The 23,547-nt window shown below is 43.7% G+C and overlaps 1 protein-coding gene across 1 annotated transcript; it reads left to right on the top strand.

The window, feature by feature from the left end:
• Window positions 1-1,486: 1,486 nt before the first annotated feature.
• Window positions 1,487-17,391, top strand: LOC147882095 (F-box/LRR-repeat protein 10-like). The gene is made up of 5 exons (XM_087401965.1): window positions 1,487-1,623; window positions 1,739-1,937; window positions 2,028-2,233; window positions 15,102-15,201; window positions 15,372-17,391. The coding sequence occupies exons 2-5, from the start codon at window positions 1,785-1,787 to the stop codon at window positions 16,755-16,757; spliced, it is 1,845 nt and encodes a 614-aa protein (XP_087258091.1). The 5' UTR covers window positions 1,487-1,623; window positions 1,739-1,784; the 3' UTR covers window positions 16,758-17,391.
• Window positions 17,392-23,547: the final 6,156 nt, after the last annotated feature.

Raw genomic sequence — 23,547 nt, forward strand, 5'->3', positions numbered from 1 at the left:
CGCGTCAGCAAGGCAGAAAAAAAAGAGAAGGTCCCTGTTAGAGTTTCAATGCTTAAGCAAAGGTGACAATATAAGAGAAGGTTATTGCTAGTCAAACAAAGTCCTCTATGAAAGACCGCTTTGTAACAGATCTAAAAAACAAAGTTCGGAATGTTTCTCACCATCGATGAAGGACAAAGTTCAAACGAATCACATCGAAAGGACACACAAGGTTTCCCAAAATCGAGAATCGATTACTAAGCACAGGAAAACCATACTATTCAACTCCTCAACAACAATGTTGTTTTTCTCGTCCTCATCGGTAGCCTGCAACTTTTCGATCGCTGGTCTCACGGGACCCTTGCCAGGACTCTGGCATGACAAGAGATTGGCCAACATCAGGACAAAGTTTCGCAAGTCCTGTGAGAAAAACGAATGCACATCAGTTGAAGTAAATCTTATGAATGCGTACAGAGGAACACAACATAAGCGAAGTAGAAATAAATGAGAGGACGGATGCCAGACACAAGCACTTCATGATTTCGTAAATCCAAAGTTGAAGATTAAAGAAGAAAAGAAGCGAAGGAAGCGAAGAGAAGAAAATCGGTGATGCATGGCAGTACACCTCTCTCGAAAACGCCACTATCTGTGTCCATGTACTCGAAGGAACCGTCCACTCCAGCCATGAAGCCAAAATAGAGTTTGCACGTCGAGTGTGTACAAAATCTTGTGCCATGCACCTCAATATATAGAATAGTCAATATACAACAAGAAAGGCATGAGCTCGGACGAGCAATTACTGAGGAGCACGAGATTCTTCTCCACACCTCACGAAAATAATGCTAATGAGAGGTAAGTGCATAACGACGAAGCAGCGCCGAATGAATCTGCCAATAATCAATAGCACCATAATATCTCAACGTTGATTATAGCCTTCGTAGAATGATCACTGAATAGCGCACAGAGCCAAGCAGGCCCAGCATAATCTTCCTTTGCAAAAGAAACACAATCTACAATAAAAGCGAACAACAACCTACTGCATAGGTTTGTTGTAGAAGCGTAGCGGCAATACGTCTCTATTGCAGAAGCGTAGACACATGCCTCTGCAATCGGGAAACGAATCGTATGAAGGGAAACGAACACAATACGCCTCTGCGATCGTGAAATGAATCAAATGAAGGAAAACGAATCAAGGCAGGAAAACGACTTGGAAAACGAATGAAGGCACGAATGGCAAACGATATTCTCTGCCATGCAAATCAATGAAGACACGCAGCAGCATTGAGGAAGCGATGCCATATCACTGGCAGACTGTCGCCAGAAAGGTGGGAGTTAAGACTAGTGAAGTGGTAGCTATTATTGGACCAACCAAATAATTACACGCAACAATGAAAACAGGAAAATAGAAAATTGTGAATGTTTGCTTTCCCATAGTTCAACGATTGCTAAGGCTCCCCAAGGGCAGGCCAAAAAGGCTCGAAATGAATTTCGCTTCTTCGACCCTCGTGGCAAGCCAAAAAATTCTAAAAAGTGTAGCGTCTTGAGAGAGAGGGTCCTATGGCTATGGTGGTAGCTATGGCTATGGCTATGGCTATGGCGATGGCAATGTCTGGCTATGGCTGTGGCTATGGCTGAGCAATTAGGGTAAATTTCTTGATAGCTTCTGTGGATCGCTCATCCAGAATGCCTCTCCCACGTTAGTTTCCTGCTTCACAGAGCTGATTTTGGTAAGGAAATTGTCGCTGATTTTGTGGTGCAGGTTCTGAAAGCAGAGATTTTTTGCCGAATTTTGGCTTCCTTGCGATATGATTGGGCTCGACGCCCTGCCTTACGCAGTGCTGCAAAGTATCCTCTCCCGCCTCGATGTCCCCTCCCTCTGTTCTGCCGCCGCATCGTGCCGCCTTCTCTGGCTTTGTGCCTCTCAAATCATTCCACATTTGGAGAATTTTCATCTCTTGGTCAGTTCTCCTTGCTCAGTAACATCTGTTTCTCCAATCAAAGGATCAATAAATAGCAGTGAACTTAACTTACGTTTGGTTATCCTGCAGGAGCTTGCTCCCAGGAACGATGAATTGAAGCGGCTCCTTGATTGCAACTCCCAGCTGCGCAGCCTCAAGCTAGATTGCAGTCATCTGGATGATCTGGCCTTAGGCTTTATCGCACAACCGCATCTTCAAGAGCTTTATCTTCAAAACTGTGATCACTTCTCCCCGATTCTTCTCTCGGAAATAGGACATCGCTGCCCTAGTCTGCGGTAAGCATTGCTGCCCATTCCCCTTTTGTTCCGTGTCTTCGACGTGTTTATCTTTTCGTAAAGAGGCTTTTCACTAAAAAATACCATCGAACCGAGACCTTCAAGCGTTATGCAGCTAAAGGGGCGGGATTTAAAACCATTAATTGAGAGTTGACCTTTGTATGAAAGTAATTATGGAATAAACGGTTGCCATTATACAACGAACTGAAGTTGGCCTCACAGATGTTTGAATGGTCACGAGGTTTGGAGCAAGGCCAGGCTTGCCTTGTGTGAATTCTTTCTTTTGCTTCCGTGTAGAAGGCAAGAAGGAACATTCGATTGGCTCCTGAAGTAGGTAGTGGTCATAAATGAAGAAACATGCACAAACTAGTGCGTGCATGAGGGCCCATGCATGTGGTTGAGCGTGGAACGCCCCAATTCCAACATGATTGATAAACCGTTTTGTGTGAAGCCATATTTTACGAATTCACATACCTTGGGGTTATTTTCAGCGAATTCAATACGTTGGTCTTCTTAGTTTGAGTGATATTGCTCTCCACCTTTTGCGAGGGTAGCGATTTACACTCGATATTGCTCTCCACCTTTTGCGAGGGTAGCGATTTACACTCCGTAATAAAAGGGCTAGGGGCAAAAAGGGGAGTTGAGAGAGCGAAAGGGGAGATAATAGCAGGGACTACATGAGTCCGATTTTCCCTCTTGTGTGGGAATTTTTATGTAGACCTTTCTTATCGAATCTACAAGCTCCCTCTTGCTTCCTTCACTTCTGTCCACTCTCTCTCTCTCTCTCTCTCTCTCTCTCTTCCTCCTTTCTCTCACTCCCTTCTATTGTTCAATCCTCCAGCTGTTGATTCCTTCTTATCTATATTTGAAAATGCCCTTCTTCCTCCATCAAGTTGCAAGGGCCGAGCCTTGGACACAGTTCACACGCATGCGACCCTTTTCATCCCCTCTAGTCCGGCTTCACTAATGCTTTGACTACTACCCGCTCAGTCTTGTCACCGTGTAGATGTAGGAGCCCTTGAACAACTCCGTATTCTCTCCTCATCGGCAACCTTCTGCACGGAAAGGGGGCCATATGAGTTCAAAGTGATGCATTTGGATCGACTAAGGTATGATCTGGTGAGGAACTGTTGGCTTACTGGGAATCATCCGTGATAACATGAGTACTTATAGTCGCTCCACGCTCGCCCACTCAGTATCTGATAGATCTGGCCCCCAACAAGGGTAGCCATACATCTCCGCTCGTCAGACCAAGGAGTCAAAAAGTAAGCATTTGGTCCGATTGTCCTAGCGAAAGCACTACGTCTCTAGTCTGGCCAGTGAGGCGTGCCCTCTACTCAAGCAAGCCTGCATCGCCTGTCTCATGGTGAAAATAGGTCCGGAGAAGATAATCTCCAAGCACAGTTTTTTCCATACGTGACCATAGGCATACGTATGATTGGAGTATGGTTCAGCCCCCGGGGCTGAATCATACATGACCCTAATTTTACCCCAAAAAAAGCAGAAAAATATAGATTGTACACATTTACTCGAGAGAGAACTACAAAACTTTCAACTTCAAACTTCAAACTTCAAACTTTTATTGATGTTAAAGTCATAAATCATGAATCATGATTCATGGAAGAGTCCAGGACTGGATTCTGTCATCTGATACGTAGTGATAGACACCGAAACATCACGATCAATCATCAAAGGTAGCAAGTAGTAGATAGTAGATACTAGAAAAGTGAAAGAAGCTTGGGCCTTGTAGGCTTCAGGTACTACATCAAAGGCAAGCTGGAAAACATCATAGAACAAACTGAAAAGGCTGCCAGCCTGCATGCTGCCACAGCCAGGAAACAAAACTGAAATGCATCACAACTGATGAGGCTCAAGCTTCGAGGTGCATCCTCATCCTGTGCCTCATCTTCATCATCATCAGCATAAGTGCCCTCCTCCTCCTCCTCCTCCTCCTCCTCATCATCATCATCCTCATCCTCACCACTGTCAATCTCATCTGCCTCGCCATGGGACTCCAAAATATTGGAGCTGCTTGAAGCTGCAGCAACATTCATCCTTCCTATAACAAGAGGGGATGGTCCGGCTGGAATCGCCTCTTCTCCCTCTGTAGTCTCTTGCAAGACAAGCAGCCTCTCATCATCCTTCTCCTTGTTGATCATTTCCAAGGTCACTTCTATCTTCTCAAATCCCCTTTCCTTGATTTTTGAGATCAGTCGCAAATTAGTATGGATGTATACTAATTGTTCTATATTCTTTGGAAGCTACCTATTCCTTCTTTTGGTACCCCAAGCTGGGGTGCATGCAATGGTCCAGAAGATTGATGCTCATAGGCGCGACGGGCATCTGCCATAAAACCCCTGTGTGGAGTAGACAACATCTTGACTATTTGAATGGTCCCCGTGCTGGGGTGCGGGCTGCTTACCTTATCTTGCATAACAATGGTAGATGTGATTTGCTGACCAATCTACTGTCCCATCTGGACAAGAGCAGTATCTTGCATAGCCATGGCTGAACTCCTGTCCTATCTAGCGGAAAGCACCTTGGAGCATAGAGGAAAGGGCATCTAGAAACTGTGTTTGCGCTGCTTGCACTTTCCGGGATGCAGGAGAGAGAGGCTGAGTGGTAAGAACCTCTACACCACGAGTGGATGCAACCATTGTGGCAGGCACTTGCTCATACTGAGCAGCCTCATTAGTGTCATGCAATATATCACGAGGGACACACTTTGTGCCACGGTGACTGGCCCTGGAGAGAGGAGCTCGAATGTAGGCAAGGAGAAACGGATAGCAAAACCCTGCTGTAATGAGCACTTGAGATAGTGTGTGGAAAACACGAAAATGTTGATGGAGAGGCTCAGAAGAAAGGTTGTGGAAGAAGCTTAGAAACGGAGCCAAAATGGCTTCAAACGGCTCTGAAAGGCGCCTAAAAAGAGGCTGAAAAGTGATTTTTTTGTGTGTGTGTGTGTGGGGGGGGGGGGGTTCCCTAAGTCACCTAAGACAGATAGGACTCCTAACCTATGACTGGTAAGACAGTTAGGACATTGACCTAAGGTAATTTAACTAGACCATTTAACCCTAGTTAGCACTAACCTAACTTAGCCAACTAATTGAACCTAAATCCAACAAAGTAACTCAACCCACTAACTAGCTAGACCTAACCTAACCAACCAACTAACCTAGCCCAACCCAACTAACCCTAGCTAACTGAACCTTAGGAAGAAGAACATGCTAAGGTTTTTCTTTGCAGGCGGGACGGGCGACGGTGGCGCCGCCAAGGCGACGGAAGGACGACGAAGAGAACGCGGTGGGGCGTGGCGGGGGTGGCTGAGCAGCAGCGACGAGTGTGACGGCCTCATGGTCAAGCTAGTCACGGATGGCTAACGGTGTGTTCTTGGGCTGTTGCGCGTGGTTGCAGGAAAGGCAGCGGCGACAGAGGAAGATTTGGGGCTGGTTCGTCGAATGCCCATCTTCAGCTCCCCATTTACAGATTTGGGCCTGCTTGGACTCTGGAGTAGTTCGTCGTATGGCCAGCCAATAGAGGGCTACGCAACTACGTCAGAGACACCACCACAGTAAGCGCAACCCACAGTTCGTTCCATGGACATGTGTTCCGTTGAAATTTTGTTGAGTGAAGCGAAAGCGAGTGGAGGAGAGCAAGACCAAGACCACAAGAGTGGTGGGTGTGAATCGAGAAGCAAGGGCACACCACAACCCTCAAGAATATATTAGGATAGACACTTGGGTGGAACCGGTTCGGAGTGAACCGTGTTCACACTGTAACCTGTAACAAAAAAGTGTACATGAGGTGGCACAGGGCCTTAACCCCAACAACCTCCCACCTGAAGGCAATGTGCCTCAAAAAATCAGAAATTACAGAAAGTACATATAGAATGTACAAGGCCAAAACATGAGATATGGCCTATCCAACACCCATCAGTGCCCTGCAATGTGCAAACCGCTCTGCTGGCAAGATCTTGGTGAAAAGATCCGCAGGGTTATCATCAGTATGGATTTTGACAAGTTCTAAAGCCATATGGCCTCCTTGCAAGCCTCAGTGGCTGCAATATACTCTGCCTCCGTGGTAGACAATGCTGTGCATCTCTGTAATGTGGATATCCATGAAATAGCACCACCTGTGAAAGTAAACACATAGCCCGTGGTGGACTTACGGTTGTCTGCATGCCCTGCATAATCTGAATCTGTGTATCCATGCACTTCTACATCTTGCTTGCCAAAACATATGCACACATCTTGAGACCCCTTAAGGTATCTCAATATACCCTTAATTGCCTCCCAATGCCTCTTACCGGGGTTAGCCATATATCTACTGACCACTCCCACTGCAAAAGCAATATCTGGTCTAGTAGCAACCATGGCATACATTAGACTGCCACATGCAGAAGCATAAGGAACCTTGGCCATCTGAGCCCTTTCATCATTTGACTGAGGGCTGTCCTTTTGGCTGAGTTTCAAATATGGTGGCAAGGGTGTGCTCAAAGCCTTCCCCTTATCCATATTGAACCTCTCCAGAACTTTGCCAATGTACTCTTTTTGAGAAAGATAGAGTAAACCCTTTGACCTATTCCTCACAATCCGCATACCAAGAATGTGATTTGCATCACCAAGATCCTTCATGTCGAAGGTTTTGTGCAGTTTTGCCTTCAAAGCATTCATATCAATAGATGACTTCCTAGCAATAAGCATATCATTTACATAAAGAATGAGTATAAGAAGACTACCATCTCTTGCCTTCTTAGTGTAGAGACAATGATCATGATCAGACCGTCTGAATCCTTGTGCTTTCATGAAAGCATCAAACTTGTGATACCACTCTCTGGGTGCCTGCTTGAGCCCATAAAGACTCTTCTGCAATTTGCATACAAGCCCTTCTTTTCCCTTGACTTGATATCCCTCTGGTTGCTGCATATAAATATCCTCGTGAAGGTCTCCATGAAGGAAGACCGTCTTCACGTCCATTTGGACAAGATCCATGTCCTGACAAGCAACCAAAGCTAAAACAGTCCTCAATGTAGTGATCTTGACTACAGGAGAAAAGATTTCATCGAAATCAACTCCCTTTTCCTGCTTGAACCCCTTAGCAACTAATCTTGCTTTGTACTTGGGCTTAGCATCCCCTGGAGTGATCTTCAACCTATAAACCCACTTGCATGGTAGGACTTTCTGGCCTGTAGGCAACTGCACTAGATTCCATGTCTGATTCTTCTCAAGAGATTGCATCTCTGAAACCATGGCTTTCTGCCAATTCTTTGCGTCCTCCCTCTTCATGGCTTCTTTAAAGCACGAGGGTTCACCACAATCTGTCACCATGATGTAATCATCAAGTGCATTCACCCCTGGAACAAACCTGTCAGGCATCCGGGACACCCTGGTGCTCCACCTAACCCAACCATCTTGATTAGGTGGCTGATTTGCTTGCTGTTCCTGCATATTTTGGGGCTGTACAGCCTGCTCTAGAAGCACATCTTGCTGAATCTCAGGCTGCATTTGTGGCTCTTCCTGTGGAGGATAATATGGAGCATTGAAAGCCGGAGGTGGCTGCTGATTTTGACCATTTTGGACAGCATTTTGATTGGCATTTTGTGGTCCTCAAAAATGACTCTTCTCACTCCAATGGTATTGATAGGCTGTTTTTGCATCCCATCTTCTCGAAAAATCACATCATTGCTCCTCACAATCTTGTGAGATTCAGGGTCCATCTCTCCATACCCAAGAAAGATACACTTGCGTGACTTTGGGTCTAATTTGCTGCGTATTTCCCTTCTGACATGCATAAAGGCCTGGCAGCCAAACACCCTGAGATGTTTGTAAGAGGGTGGCTTTCCTGACCACACCTCCTCAGGTACCTTCAAATCCAAGGCCCTGTTGGGTGACCTATTGATGAGATGTACTGCTGTCTTAACAGCTTCTGCCCAAAAACCATGGGTCAATCCTGCTTGTGAGAGCATGCTAAGAGTCCTCTCTTGAATGGTCCTATTTGCCCTTTCAGCCTCGCTATTTTGTGGAGGATTGTAGGGAGCGGGCAACTCCCTCTTTATCCCCTTCTCATCACAAAATGTAGTAAATTCCCTTGAGAGGTATTCCCCTCCATTATCAGACCTGAGGCATTTAAGCTTCTTTCCCGTCTGATTCTCAACAAGTGCCAACCAAGTCTTGAAGACTTTGAACACATCACTCTTATGCTTAATGGGATAGACCCATATCTTCCTGGATGCATCATCAATAAAAGTGACAAAATACTTGGCACCGCCCAAAGAAAGGTTGGGCATTTCACATACATCTGTATGTGCCAAAGTTAGGACTTCTTGCTTAACATTTCCAGCCTTTTTATGGGCTGATTGCTTATGTTTGCCATAAATACAATGATCACATGCTGAAAAATCAGAAAGATTAAGTCTCGGCAAGTAACCCAAAGAAGACAATACTTTCATTCCTTTCTGGCTTATATGGCCCAACCGGCTATGCCACAATGAAGTGTGTGGCTGCTCGGTCACGTGGATTACATTAGCATCAACACCCTCAACATACAATGGATACAAGGTGCTTGATTTGCAGCCCTTGGCCACAACCATATTTCCCTTAAGCACCTTCCACATAGAATGACTAAATTGGGTGAGATACCCTGCATCATCAAGCTGCCTAGTGGATATCAAGCTCTTCCTAAGCTGTGGCACATGTCTCACATTGTGCAATACAAATTCAGAACCATTTGGGAATTTTAGATGCACATCTCCAATGCCAACAACGTCACAGGCATAATCATTCCCAAGTTTCACGCATCCTTTCTTCCCTGCATCATACGAAGCAAACCACTGCTCATGAGGAGTAACATGATAGGATGCACCTGAGTCTAATAGCCAATCCTGTGCATACGAGCCATCATTGGCCACAAGAAAAGAACTAGCACCAGAGGAGGCAACAAGTATGACATCGTCATTATCTTCATCATTGCTAATCACTGCATTGAGCTCCTCAAGTTTAGCCTTGCCCTTGGTGTCTTTGGCATCTCTTTTCACATCTTTGTCCTCTTCTTTTCTTTCCTTATCCTTGCCTTTGTTTTTCAGCTGAAAACAGTCCCTTTTAATATGCCCCTTCTTATGGCAGTAGTGGCATTCAAGGTCCTTCCTAGGACGGGACTGACTGCGAGATTTCCCTTTATTTTGGTTTTCCCCTCTATTTTGCTGCCTACCTCTGCCCACAGCCAATGCACTTGCATTCTTATTTTCACTGCTATTCTTACGCCTCACCTCTTCCTGCAGAAGAGCGCTTTCCACATCTTGGCATGACAATCCTGTGAATGCAGGGGCTGAATTGCTTATGGCTGTAGCAAAAGTATCCCAACTGTCAGGGAGGGTACTCAAGAGAAAAATGGCCTTCACCTCATCATCAAAATTCATTTTCTGATTTGTGAGTTGGCTGAATATAGAGTGAAACTCATTGAGGTGAAGTGAGAGGGCTGTCCCCTCTTTCATGCTTAGTTTCATGAGCCTCTTCAACCAAAACACTTTACTAGCTGCACTCTGACTCTCGAAAAGGGACTCAAGTTTTTTCCATATGCTGTAAGCGGTGGCTTCATTCTCTACATTGAAGTAGATCTTCTTAGAGATGGTCAAAAGAATGGTACTCTTGGCCTTCTCATTCATGGTTTCCCACTGAAGGTCACTAACTTCATCGGGCTTGATCCCTTTATACTTGATAGGCATATTTTGATCTTTCTGGACCAACACATTGTATATTTGCTTCTTCCAATAAGAGAAATTTGCATTCCCCTCCAACTTCTCGATGTTCCAATAGTTGCCTTCGTTGCTTGAAGACATGATGATAAGCCCAAATAGAAGCAAATAAATACACCTAAGGCACAGAGAGCCTCAAAGTCACGTGCTGTGACTAAATGCAATGTTGTCCACTCTCCAAAACTGTAAAAAAAAACAGTAAAAGAAGGAAAAAAAAAAACTCTAGAAGTCCCCAAATCTCTTCCAAAATTGGCCTGCACTTGTACAAAACTGTTGCAAAGGTCCCCGAGCCTTGACAAGTGACCAAATGTCACTGTAGAATGAATGATCAAGTGACACAAATATCCCAGATTGTTTAGCAGGTGTTTGGGCAAACTCTCCCACCTCAAATAGGCATATGAACACTGTCACAAGGCTAAACTCAGAACTGAACTGAGTTTTCACACTCTCCAAGAGTGTACAAATGCGCTGTCCACAACAAGAAGCATTTACCCAAAACTGACCTGATTGCAAAATCTCCTCTTTTGTCAATGCATTTGACACATAGACATGTGAATCCCCTTCCAAAACTGTCTACAACAGCCAATGACACCAATTTGAGCAAAAGCCCCTTGTTTTGGCGTCTATTGAAGAGAAATTTCGTCGAATAGGCATCCGCAAGTGCGTACAAGCACTCTAGCATCAAAAGCCCCAAATTTCTTGCATACAATTTCCGAGAATGGACCACGATGTGCACCAAATACTCAAATTTCTGCCCAATGTGACCAAATGTCACACAATCCAACTGCCCACTTGACAAATGTCAAGTGTACCTGTGAACCACGTCTTAAATACCTCAAAGAAGGATGTTCCCACGCACGAGATTAGCGAGGTCACGACCCACGAAGGGCGTAGAACAGCAGCGGAATGCGACCCAACAAAAAAAAAGAACGCGTAGGGCAGTCAGAATAAAACGCTTCCGTATCAGAACTTCCTCGTCGTGCACGTTGTACGGAACGTACGGACCTTGACGCTGTAGCATCCGTATCAAAACTTCCTCGTCGTGCACGTTGTACGGAACGTACGGACCTTGACGCTGTACGGGCCTTGACGTTGTACGGACGAAGCCACCAGTCTGATACGGGAAGCAGACGGGGAACTTCTGGGCTGAGGGTGAGGACACAGGATAGAGATGATGAGCCAAAGCTCTGATACCAGTTGAAGCGAAAGCGAGTGGAGGAGAGCTAGACCAAGACCACAAGAGTGGTGGGTGTGAATCGAGAAGCAAGGGCACACCACAACCCTCAAGAATATATTAGGATAGACACTTGGGTGGAACCGGTTCGGAGTGAACCGTGTTCACACTGTAACCTGTAACAAAAAAGTGTACATGAGGTGGCACGGGGCCTTAACCCCAACATTGAGTCTTCCACCACTTTGCGGTTGCACGCTGGTTGCTCAACGTTGGCTTTGGCTTGGGCGATGGAGTGCACTTGAAGTACAGAATGAAGGTGAAAGGGGAAGTAAAGGTGCCAGAGTCGTGCTCTGATACCAATGTAGAAAAGGGGGTAGGGGCAGATTTAGAGAAAGGGGGATAGACTAGCAGAAGGGGAGAGAGATAGGGGAAGAAGGGAGGAGAAGGGGTAGGAGAGAGAGAATGAGGTAGGAAAGAGAGGGAGTAGGGAAGAGAGAGAGAGAGTGTGAGTGAGCGTAGGCAGAAAGGAGGAAGGGAGAGTAGATAGGATTAGATGTCACATCAAAAAGTACAAGAGGTCAATGGCATGTGCATCTAGTATAGAAAATATGAGGCCACTCCTCTACCAATTCTACTACTCGCACGCAGTTAAATGTATTATCCGTGCACACCTGCACCACATTATTTGGCCCAACATCAACAATGGCATCTTTTAATATCCCAAAAATTTATTCCCCTGATTTATACTGTCCACTAGTATCCACAGACTTCAAGAAGACTGATCCAAAAATGCATGAGACCATGATATTAATGATAGGCCTTTGTCGAGTGTCACACCAGCCATCGCACACTATGTTGCAGCCATACTTTTTCCATTTCTCCCGAAACTGCGCAACTCTTGATTTATGCATACCACCTCATTTTTCAGCTCTGAAGTGCGCAAGGATTTATAAGATGGAGGCTTAAAGCTAGGCCCAACTTGGCCAATTGCACGGACCATTTCCAAAAAATATGGACTCCTCACCTTCCAATGAGGAATGTCCTCTGCAAAGAAAAAGCGCCGAAGAGCAATCAATGTAGGCATCCTTCCGTGCCTGGGACCCTTGGCCAAGGCTCCCTTTGACGCCTTTTGTTTCTTCTGTTTTGGTTCATGTGCAGATGCACTTGCACTTGCAGCACCACTCTCCCAAGCATCTCCCAAATCAGCCACATCTGCATCAAGCTCTTCTACAAATTTATTTTTACCTACCTTTGCTTACAACCTTCTGCAAGTGTCTTTCACATTTTCAGGGGGGGAGGTGCAAGGTTCAACCCCAAGGCCTGTCATCCCAAGAGAGTGTGCTCTTATGTGGGTAGGTCCTCCGTCCCATTTGTGAGGGCAGTACGTGTATTTACAAGTCAACTGCCCCTTTCCCAAAGGCTTCAGTGTCTCCACAAATTCGCATTCTTCTTATTTCTTTCTTCCCATCTGTGAGAGAGAGAGAGAGAGAGAGAGAGAGAGAGAGAGAGAGAGAGAATCTGAATTTCAGAATGAGAAGAAACTTCAAGACTCAAGATTCAACAGATAACATGGAAGAGATAAGAGGGAGTCACCTCGGTCCTCCTTCAATCGAATCCTGAAGGCTAAGGTCACAAGAGCTTAGAGAATCTCCTCTTACTGATGGCCAGGTAGCTGAGAGCTCAAGGTGGACAGTGGAAGGCTGTGTCAAGTTTCAATAGTTGGGTGCCTGGAGGGCTGACTGTACAGTAGGATCTTGGTACGGCAAGCAGCTTGGTTGTACTGAAATTGTACGATTGGGCTCAAGGGCCAAGGTTGCAGGCTGTACGGAAATGCGTACGATCACGGTGGAGCTTGGAGAACAACCAGTAAGCATTCCTTCGCCTCCTCAAACATCTGAGTGTGAGAATGTGATCCATGTTCCCATTATCATGTTGGAAATTGGCATGTCCATATGCTCTAAACCCCTATATCTCTGCAAATCGACTAACCTCAGAGTCAAGCACTGATGCATAAATCTTGGACATGACATGCCTGATCATGATGATCCTGTAGTTTCTCGGGTTCATGGGATCCCTGCCTCGTGGATGGGTGAGATAGTATTTATAGTCCAGGTGCATGGGAAGCCAAGGCAAACAGCTTCATTGAAGAGCTTTACTAGGATTGGGGCTAGGATATTAATCCCATATGCACTGGATATTAATCCCATATGCAATGAATTCAGTGCATAGACCCTCATGATCTTTCGCACGGCCATTATGAAGCTTCATCACAGCATCCTTAACACCCCCCTTAGTGAAGAGTGTACAAGAAGTGGGACGAGATGTATGTGAGAGTTAGGAGCTGGCTCATTTGGGATGTCGTATAGTGTGCGTGCATAATCATGCGAGACTTTAGTATCGGTGAGAAGTGAACGGGACCGTCGCTCTAGAAAATTCCTTGTAGTTGTTGCTAAACAAGGTGTTCAGTAATTCCTCTTCGTTTCAGTGGATAAAATCCTTTTTCTTCCTTCGAATCTAACTGATGATACTCACATATCGTTTCAGGCTCGTTCTTGGGCTTGAATTTGAGTTGACTTCATAGAGCCTTACACTCATCATCACACCAATTGTTACAGGGGACGGTTCCAAGTGACGGTGGGCGAGTGGAGCGGATAGTGAGGGACAACGTGAAGGGCAGGAGGGTTGTTGGAACTGAATGCTTCACCCTTTGTTCAGTTTTTTTGTCCTTGGTTGCTCAACACGAAAAGCTTGTATATGAGAACAAGCCAATGAGCATGTGGGATAGGAGTGTTAATTACACATTTTGATTGACATTTAGTGTGCCAAGCATTGCCCATGCAATGGGAGCCCATACACATGGCTCATCATCCCATGGTTGTTGGTCGGCCACATAGGAGGTCAGCTGCTGTTGAGGTCATCCACATGGCATGTCGGCTTTCTATTGGCCGGTCTTGGTTGTTGAGGGATGGGAAGCCGGGCTAGAGGGGGCTATAAAGAGAGGCACCGTGCCCATTTCTTTCACACTTGGTCATTGCCAAGGTTGCAAGCAGTATACATGCGTGTGTTAGCCAATGCAGGTTTGGCTCCTCCCAAGGGCCCGCACAGCCATGTGCTGCCCCTTTTCATGCGCATCCCTATGTCTATGCGTCTTTTCACTCTTTCTGTATTGGACATGCATAGACTTGCTTTCCCTATTTTTGGTGAGGCTTGCAAAGGCAGTCTTCGAGGGTCTTGCCAAATGGCTGTCTTAACAGCTTGCATACCCATACTTGTTTTTGCACATGCCTTAACCCCTTGATGAATTCTCAATGGTTTTGGCTTGCAGAATCCGTAATGAGGAGGGACTATGGGAAAGCAAATGAGCGAGTATGTTGGAGAGATAAGGTGAAATGCGAGATAGCTATAGCCATCATATGGTAGTGGGCTTATATAGTCCATTTACCTGTGTAGCCCTTTCCAGCTGTTTCTAACTCAGGCAAGGTTTCTCCGCTTCATCACAAGATTAGAATACAGTATCATTGTGGCAGTGTGTTTTGGAGGGTCAATTCTTATAATACAGTTCATGTTAAGGACCTTCTATTAGTTGCTGTGCAATTGTATTTATTTTTAGAAGATACTTTATAGATTTAAAATAAAGGAGAATCATTAAAGTTCTGCGTTGAGCAACCTTTTGACACTTAAATCTGTTGATGGAAAATATCACTCTTATAAGTGTATAACCTTTTCACCACAAGAAAGAAGCAAGTAGTCGTGCTTTATGGCTGGCATCACTTTTGATGAATTAAATCTCCTTTGTTTGAAGCTTGGAAACTCAGTGGGTTGCTATGTTAGGTTTTATATCTAGTATTTGATGCGTGTTGTGGGTGCTCTTAATGCAGCTATAGTTTTGACTAGATTCGAATTTTACTACTGATGGCTTTTTTTGATGGGTGATTAAAAACCAGATCCTTAACTCTTGAGCTTGGCTGGCAAGATGATAGCCGAGGAGCTGGCAACCATAGTGTAGGCCTTGAGAATTTGCTTCAATGCTGCTCTTTCCTGGAGGTCTGTATTTGGTCTCTTAGGAGCATTGATGTTGAAATTTTCCTTCAAAAAATGAGTACTATTTTTTTCTTGTTCTTGTTGATGTCTCTGGATAGCGTCTGTTTGGTAAGGCATTGTCAATGCCCAGTAGATCTAAACCTGGCTTGGAAATTTTGCATCTATGGTTGCAGTCTCTATCCCTGAAGGGTCAGGAGGCTTGTTTAGATTCCTATGCATATGCAGCTATTCCACGGCTTGTCTCACCTACACTAAAAGTCCTAGATCTTGGCTATGTGGCAGAAAGAAATGCCAAACAATTGTTTTGTTTGACCTTGGATCATTCAAGGCCTCACAGTGTGGAACAAAAAACATTCAGATGCCAAAACTTGCAGAAACTTTCTTTGGTTTTGGATAGGATCACAGACTTGATAGTCACAATGATATCTCAAAATTTGCCAAGCCTCTCAGATTTGGAGCTTCAAGATGAACCAGCAGAGGAGCCTTTGATGGCATTTGATCTAACAAATACTGGTATCCAACAAATTGGGGCCTGCTTGAAATTAGTGAGGCTTGTGCTCATCCGGAGCCAGGATCTTTATCCTGCGACTTTCAAGAGAGTCGAGGATCTGGGCATTTTATTACTGGCTGAGAAGTGCACAAACTTAGAAAGTATCACGTTGGGTGGTTTTTCACGGATCTCAGATGCAAGCTGCAGGCAGATTTTACACAAATTTTCAAGTCTGCACACATTTGAATTACTTCAGACCCCTCGAATAACAGATTTGACCTTTCGTGACCTTTCAGCAACTCCGTTGAGGCTGGTTTCAGTAAGTCTAGCATCATGCAATTTAATCAATGATTGTTCTATCCAACAATTATCGTTTTGTAGAGGCCTTGAAACACTAGATCTTCGAGGTTGCAGGAGTGTTGGAAATAATGGTCTTCAAGCGCTTGTAAGTCTTAATAAATTGAAGATCTTAATCTTGAATGGCCTTGACATAAGTGATGAAGGGTTGTCATTATTGGGGAAAGGGAGGACACCACTAGTGCGTCTTTCAATTCGTGGTTGCCAGAAGGTCAGTGATGCTGGAATAGCTGCCCTTGTAGAGGGATCTATTGCACGGACACTTGAAGATATAGATTTGTCAAATATTCCATCCTTAACAGACCATGCAATACTCACTCTAATTCGAAGTGGGATGCGAATCGTTGAGCTAAGGTTGCGAGATTGCTCTTGCATCGGAGACACATCTGTCATTGCTTTGGCAAGTATGACCCTGAAAGGCCGTGGCTATGGTGGAACTCTCAGGCTGTTAGATCTATGGAACTGTAAAGGTGTCTCATTGCTGTCAGCAGGCTGGTTCAGGAAGCCTTACTTTCCAAGGCTACGCTGGCTGGGCCTTGGTTGGAATCTTCTCAACCAGTCAATATTGGATGCTCTTTGTCAGGAACGCCCTTCCATGCGTATACTCCGGCATGGGCTTGAACTTGACAACTGCATCAGTGGTGAAGATCTTGACCCTTACAGACCTCGTTATGAGGAAGAAGATGAGCTTGAAAGATGGCTGGATTTATAGGGATGCTAAAATCCAAACTCAATCCTGCAAGGATTTGGTTGTTGGCTGGCGTGGTTCACATTCTGTTATATCTGTAAAATATTTTATGGCTGGGTTGGTTTGACTTAAAGCTCCAGCTGGAAAGTGGTCTCAGCTCCTTTCATCGTGGTATCCTTTAATTGCGTAGCTTCTAGACTTTAAAGGCAAAAGCTTGATATGGAAGACTCTTTGGTCCAGCTTGTCAAATTTGATCTCAAGGTCTGAATTGCATGCTCAGGTTGATTCCTTTGTGAATTTGGGCCGATCAAGCGAGCCAAGGGCAAAGATTTAGTCAGCTACATTGCCATCAAGTTGCCAATGACGACAGGAGCATATGGTATATTAGCAGCACCTGCATCTGAAGGCACTCTCTCTAATCTTCCCATGTTGCAAAATGGCCTGCTTGTAGACGTGTATGGAAATGGTGGTTGAGACATTCGTCACAATCATGGCAAGAAGTTAATATCTTTTGTGCATGCTCTAGGCGTTCAAATTCTTGATGTAATTGATAGAATACTTGTAGGGCAGCCTTAAAATTAAGGACTTTTAATTCATATTTTTTCGACCTTGCAAAGGAGGAAAACTTATGCTTGACTAGATTATTATAATGTTATTTGATATTTTTTCCAAGGGCTGGTATTAACATTTGACGTCTTGTGGAATCATGAAGCTGTTAACATTATAAAAAAATGTGATTGGCTTACTAGTGACTAGTCTGTCAAGACACGCTGCGTCCACATCATGTTTGATGGTGAAACATTAGCTTTTTACGGATCAAATTATCATAAGTTCTAATATAATGTGGAGAATCTTACATAACAGAAAGCTATGGAGAATTCTGAATCAAGCATCAAAGTATGTTTTTTAAAAAAAGGTGAAGAATAGAAAGCATGGAAGGATAAATCACAAAAGCATTGGTTTTATTAAACAAACGCATAAGGTGAGCCATGTGAAACATTTAAACAAGGTTGGAGACATCCAAAGGAAAAACAACTTGCCCAATGGTACGGTGGATGTAATTTGTAGGAACCACTTAGTACCTACCCAAGTTTCATAAGGCTGTGTTTTGCTCTCCTCTGGCCACCTAAGCCAATGTTTGGGATGTTGGGTCAGTTGCTTGGCTTTAATGTGGTGAAATCTTTATTGTTATGCAACCCAATCCTTTTTTATTGCAATGGATTAGTATCAAGTCCACATGGCCCTCCTAGACTTGTTGCACGATATCCTTTCAATAATAAGGGTGGAGACACCCAAAGGAAAAACAAGTTGTCCAATGGTATGGTGGATGTTGTTTTGTAGGATCCACTTAGTAGCTATACGTCTCTTAAGGTTGGTTGCGCTCTCCTCTCGCTACCTAAGCCAACATTTTGGATGGTGGCTTAGTTGCTTGCCTAGCATAACAATGCAACTCAATCCTTTTTCATTGCACTGGGTTAGTATTGAATCCATAGGACGGTTCTAGACTTTGTGCGCACTTCACTTCTCATTTCTTTTGTTGGGACCAACTTTTGATTTTTTGGTCAACTTGAGTCACTTTGATACATAGCATTGTGGGCTCCTATCTTGAACGTTCCAACAATGAAGCGATGGACCAAGCAAAGCAAATGAAGGATGGAGTACGTTGTGGCCCCGAATTTGGATTGAACCACAATGAAGACTCCAAGGTGATGATGACAACAACATCAAGGGGGATGCGGTCGAAAGTCGGTGACAATTTCCTTTTAGGATGAATCTTTAGTGGCGGGCTTCATCTAAGATGAAATGCCAATTGTGGAGTAGATACCAAGCAATGTAGGGAGTATATGAAAAGAATGAGTGATCATTTATAAAGGGGTTTGATAACTTTGTGGGTTTTGATAGTTGGGTAATTGTTGTTGTAAAGTGTTGAGGTTATACATAGTAGGTGATGGGTGAATATTATGATCTACGAGTATAACAATGCAAGATGATGAAGCATTTTATGGAACGCCCTTTTGTCCAAACAACGGTGAAGCCTTTGAGTAGTTGATGCACTTCCTATTATTATGGATTCACATTCGTCTTTTGTATTGCCTAACAAATGAATGAGCATTCTACAAGAGGGGTTGTGATGCATGTTGAACCCATCCTTCGAACCGTATGAGTTTTTGTTAGGTAATCTAGACGTAGGCCTACTACCTTAATAGAACCGAGCATGAGGCAATCTGAATGCATGTCTAAGCAATGATCTACATGCTAGCAACATGCTTTAGGGCAAACAAGCATCTTGCTTAAGGAGGTTGCTCATAGATATGCTTTTGTTGTGGTAAATTGGATGGATTTTGGTCGACTGGAAGGAGTATCCTAAGGGGGGTGCGCTTGATTTTCTTGTAGTTAGTGAGTAGGTCTACTAATTGAGAAAATGGGAGGCATGATTAGTGGTGATACCCATGAGGACACCAAGCCTTGTGTAGATCCTTGAAATTTATGACTACCCCATGCCCCCCCTTTTAATAAGAGTTGATGGAGTGCACTAATCAAAGGTCTATTTTGCCAAATAATTAACAACTTTCTTAGACATGGAAATACACAAAGCCATCCTTGGACATCTTGCACCAATAGTATTCGGCGTTAAAGATTGTCTTAGTGGCATAATTTGAAGCATTATGCCCATCATTGTCTCTTTCAAGGTGAATGTTGCATTACCCTTTGGAATACCCTCAACTCTTGAAGGATCCTTGGATGGATTTTGGTCGATTGGAAGGAGTATCCTAAGGGGTGTGTGCTTGATTTTCTTGTAGTTAGTGAGTGGGTCTACTAATTGAGAAAATGAGAGGCATGATTAGTGGTGATACCCATGAGGACACCAAGCCTTGTGTAGATCCTTGAAATTTATGACTACCCCATGCCCCCCCTTTTAATAAGAGTCGATGGAGTGCACTAATCAAAGGTCTATTTTGCCAAATAATTAACAACTTTCTTAGACATGGAAATACACAAAGCCATCCTTGGACATCTTGGACCAATAGTATTCGGTGTTAAAGATTGTCTTAGTGGCATAATTTGAAGCGTTATGCCCATCATTGTCTCTCTCAAGGTGAATGTTGCATTACCCTTTGGAATACCCTCAACTCTTGAAGGATCCTTTCAATTCATTCTCAATAAAGGCATACTATTTTACTTGATGTTGGTGTTGTTTGGCTAAAAGGGAGGAGCATCCTTATTTTTCCATATTAAAATAATAATAAAATATTGAGCCACTTTGCCATGTGACTAGTGAATTGTGTGGTGGAAAATCCATTTGGCAATGCCATTTTCAAGCCTCAATGCTAGTCCTTTTATAAGATATGAAACACAAAGAATACTTGATCTAATCTTGTCGAGGGAGACTACCCACCAGGATAGACTATCACAAGCAAAGTTGATGTTGAAAGCATCCTTTAGTTGCACCACCCCCTTGTGACACTCATCGACTGCAAGAAGGGCTTTGTATCTTTAAACAAGGCTATCATGTTGCTTGAAAATAAAGCATAATCGAGTATAAATATATGATGGTAACCTAGATTTCACCTGCCTCTTAGTCTTGGGGATTGAAAATTTTCCAATTGTGCAACAAGATATATATGGATGCCACCCTTTGACATAATTGGTCTTAAAAGATTCCATTGGGTTGCATCATTTGAGTTTTTTTCAAGGTTCATGCTTCGTTGCACTTCATCTGTCCATTTGAAGGATAGCGCGGGCTTTAAGAAATCATTTTCCCTAGGAGAGTAGATATAAAAATCATCCAATTATACCTCAAACATAGAGAGCAAGTAACAGTTGCATGGAACATTGAGAGGTCGCTAAAACATTTGTGAGGCAAATACCCATAGGATCGTGATAGTGGTCTTTAGAATATCTTGTTGAGAATACAAATTTGATAGAAGACGAACTATCCATAAAAATGGGTGTACATCTTGTAACCAATTACTTTTTTCAATTATAAGATTCTAGAATGGGAGGGGAAAAGAAGCATTGCCCATTGGTTGAATTCAAATATATTGTACTATTCCTAATTAGTATTATTGAAAAAGTTGATGAACCTAGACATGTTCTTGATCTTTCAAATATCTCCATCCGATGTGAATAGGGCCTAAATCAGGAATTATAGCATGGTAGGCTTTGGATTGTCTTTTGAGGCAATCTCATGCTCAATCACTATGACCTTTCAAAGATTCTCTTACCATGAGGCAAAAAGGTTAAAAATTTCTTCAATATGCTTGAGTTTTGGGACAAGAGAAAAGCCAAGTGTTTATAGAACAATTCCAAAGTTCATATTTGAAATTCGAGATTGGATGTAAGTTTCTTTTTTTGGATCAATCTTCATTCTCCCTCCATTGGACAAAGTTGTCTTTGCAATGGAAGTACCTTATACTTTGAGACTTAAAAAGGAATCTCTCTCTCTCTCTCTCTCATGCAAACTAGGACAATGGGAATCAAGTACTAAGGCTCTGTATGCAAAAGGGGATGCCCATGTTGGGAGGAAATGACAAAATATCACCATGATCAAACAAGGGGCATGCAACAAATAAAGAATTTAAAAGGCAAATACACGTTTGCTCATGCATCGGGTTTCCAAGTGTCTAACCCATGTGGTGCCTCTATATGCACATGATACCCATGCTCATCCAAAACATACATTGTTGGAATAAAATGAAGAAACATGCTTCATGGTAAAAAAGATTACAATATTTGGAGGGAAAATTCCAAGAAATGCAAGGCCATGCCACTAAGGTGTAACACATTGATTACGGAGCTACAATGAGAAGAATGATGCCAATGTTTATAAGCCTAATGGGATTGCATGCTTTTCCAATTAGCTTTAAAGAGAGGTTTTGAGATGGGGCAACTATACACCTTACCATATGAGGGCATATAAGAATGGAAAGGGTAGACCCATACTTACATGAGGATGGTGCAAGCTGGGATGAACCTACCCTTTCTAGACCGGGGTGCAAATGCTATTTTTTTAGAAGAAAGTGGAGATGTCATTATTATGGTTTACTATAATGTAAATGGAAAAAAATGGGCAATCAAGAGGAGCAAGCATTGGGGTATATGTATGGAAGAGCTGGATGCTAGGAAAATGAGTTACAGATATCCTTGGTAGGTTTGGAAGGTATAATGGATAAACATGGCAAAGCCTTGTGTGAAAGAGTGTACAAGTAGATGATCATAGACCAAGGAATGGATCAATGGGGTGGCATAAGAGTGCATACATGCTGCATGAATAAATTCTAAAATGTGGTGGGTTGCTTACTCATTTTGGGTGCACAATGATAAAAAATATTCCTTTATGGGGACAAACGTGCAAATTCGGATCATAAAACCTTGATGCCAGTAGCATGGAACAAAATAGATTCAACAAGATGCTACATTTTGCAATAGATAACCCAAGACACACGTCAAGCATGAAAGGGATGTTGCGTAGACTTATTTGTTGGTGGTGGACACTATGCTAAGAGCATGCAATAAGGATAAGCTCTAATATGGGTAAGCCACTTCTTATTGATAATACCATTCAAGGGAAGGAGGAATGTAGAAAGGCAGAGACTTGATGATAGGGGTGGACAATAGCTGGGATGAAATTTGATGATAGCGGTGGACATTGTCTTGGATTATATGTATGCACGTGCAAAGGCATTACACAAGGAGGAAGATTGTGAACAATGTTGATTAGTCAATCTTTCCAAGTGATGTGGTTCTTGGTCGTCCTTCCACTTCCCATGAAAATTTGTAATTTTTGCATGAGCCAAGCCACTAGAGTGGCCATCAACTTGTGGAGTACGCATTGAGTCCAAAGATTAGGTGGGCCTCAAGATAAGAAGAAAGAAAAATGAGACCTATTTGTGCAACAGAGGTGGTGTAGAAAGTGATGCACAGAAGGAACATGCCAATCAAGACAAGTGCAACAACAAGACTTGCTTTGATTGGTGGAAGGTGCATTTGTCTGGCAGGAGTCAGTGAGCCAGAGCTACCATAGGGCTCAACTTGATGATGTGGCGGTAGAATGGCAACAAGAATGTCTAAGCTACATACAAATAGACATGTCCACAATGATGATTGTCGACATTTGGCAAGACATCTAACTATGGATCGGTTGGTCATGGAGATACATGAGGTACAATGGGATGACCATGACTATGGAGCCCCAAATTGGCGGGGGTCTTAGCTGAGAGGGAATGACCACGGCCAAGAAGCCCTCCTAAGTGTGTACCTATAAAACAACGTAGTGTTAGATATCAATGCTCCACTCTCGTGTAACTATGCGGGAACCAGCTAACTCTACTTGTAAGCCCCCCATATGAGGAGAAGGCATTTGAGTAGCTCGGTTATCCAGTAGGTCCTAGTTTGGACACCAAATGGGGGCCATGTGTAGCTTGATGGCTAGACAGCTTCAGATAGAGTTGACACACTGCCAACTAGGCTACATGCAAGTGTAGGAAGGCATCCCATGACTGACCGCACTGAGGGTAGACGGAGCATTTCCCGGGGCAGCCCACTCTCGGGTTGCAGGGCTCGTTTGGAGCCCCAGATGATCCCGGATGGCTCTGGGCTAAACGAAACCCTAGGTTAGTTGCTCTATTCTGTGCCATGGTTCTAACGTGTGGTCGGTGGCCTATTTTGGGACCGAGCCATTTTGGGCTGACTGGGTCAGTCTCCCAATTGGGTCTAACCGACTATGGCTTGTGGCTATATAAGAGCAAGCCCATGAAGCCCATTATCATCACTGGCTACAGCAACCCTGATTCCTTAGCATCCAGCCTCTGTC

Source organism: Dipteris shenzhenensis, chromosome 30, assembly GCF_047967505.1.
Source record: "Dipteris shenzhenensis isolate YYH24624 ecotype China chromosome 30, Dip_SZ_1.0, whole genome shotgun sequence".
Taxonomy (NCBI): Eukaryota; Viridiplantae; Streptophyta; class Polypodiopsida; order Gleicheniales; family Dipteridaceae; genus Dipteris; species Dipteris shenzhenensis.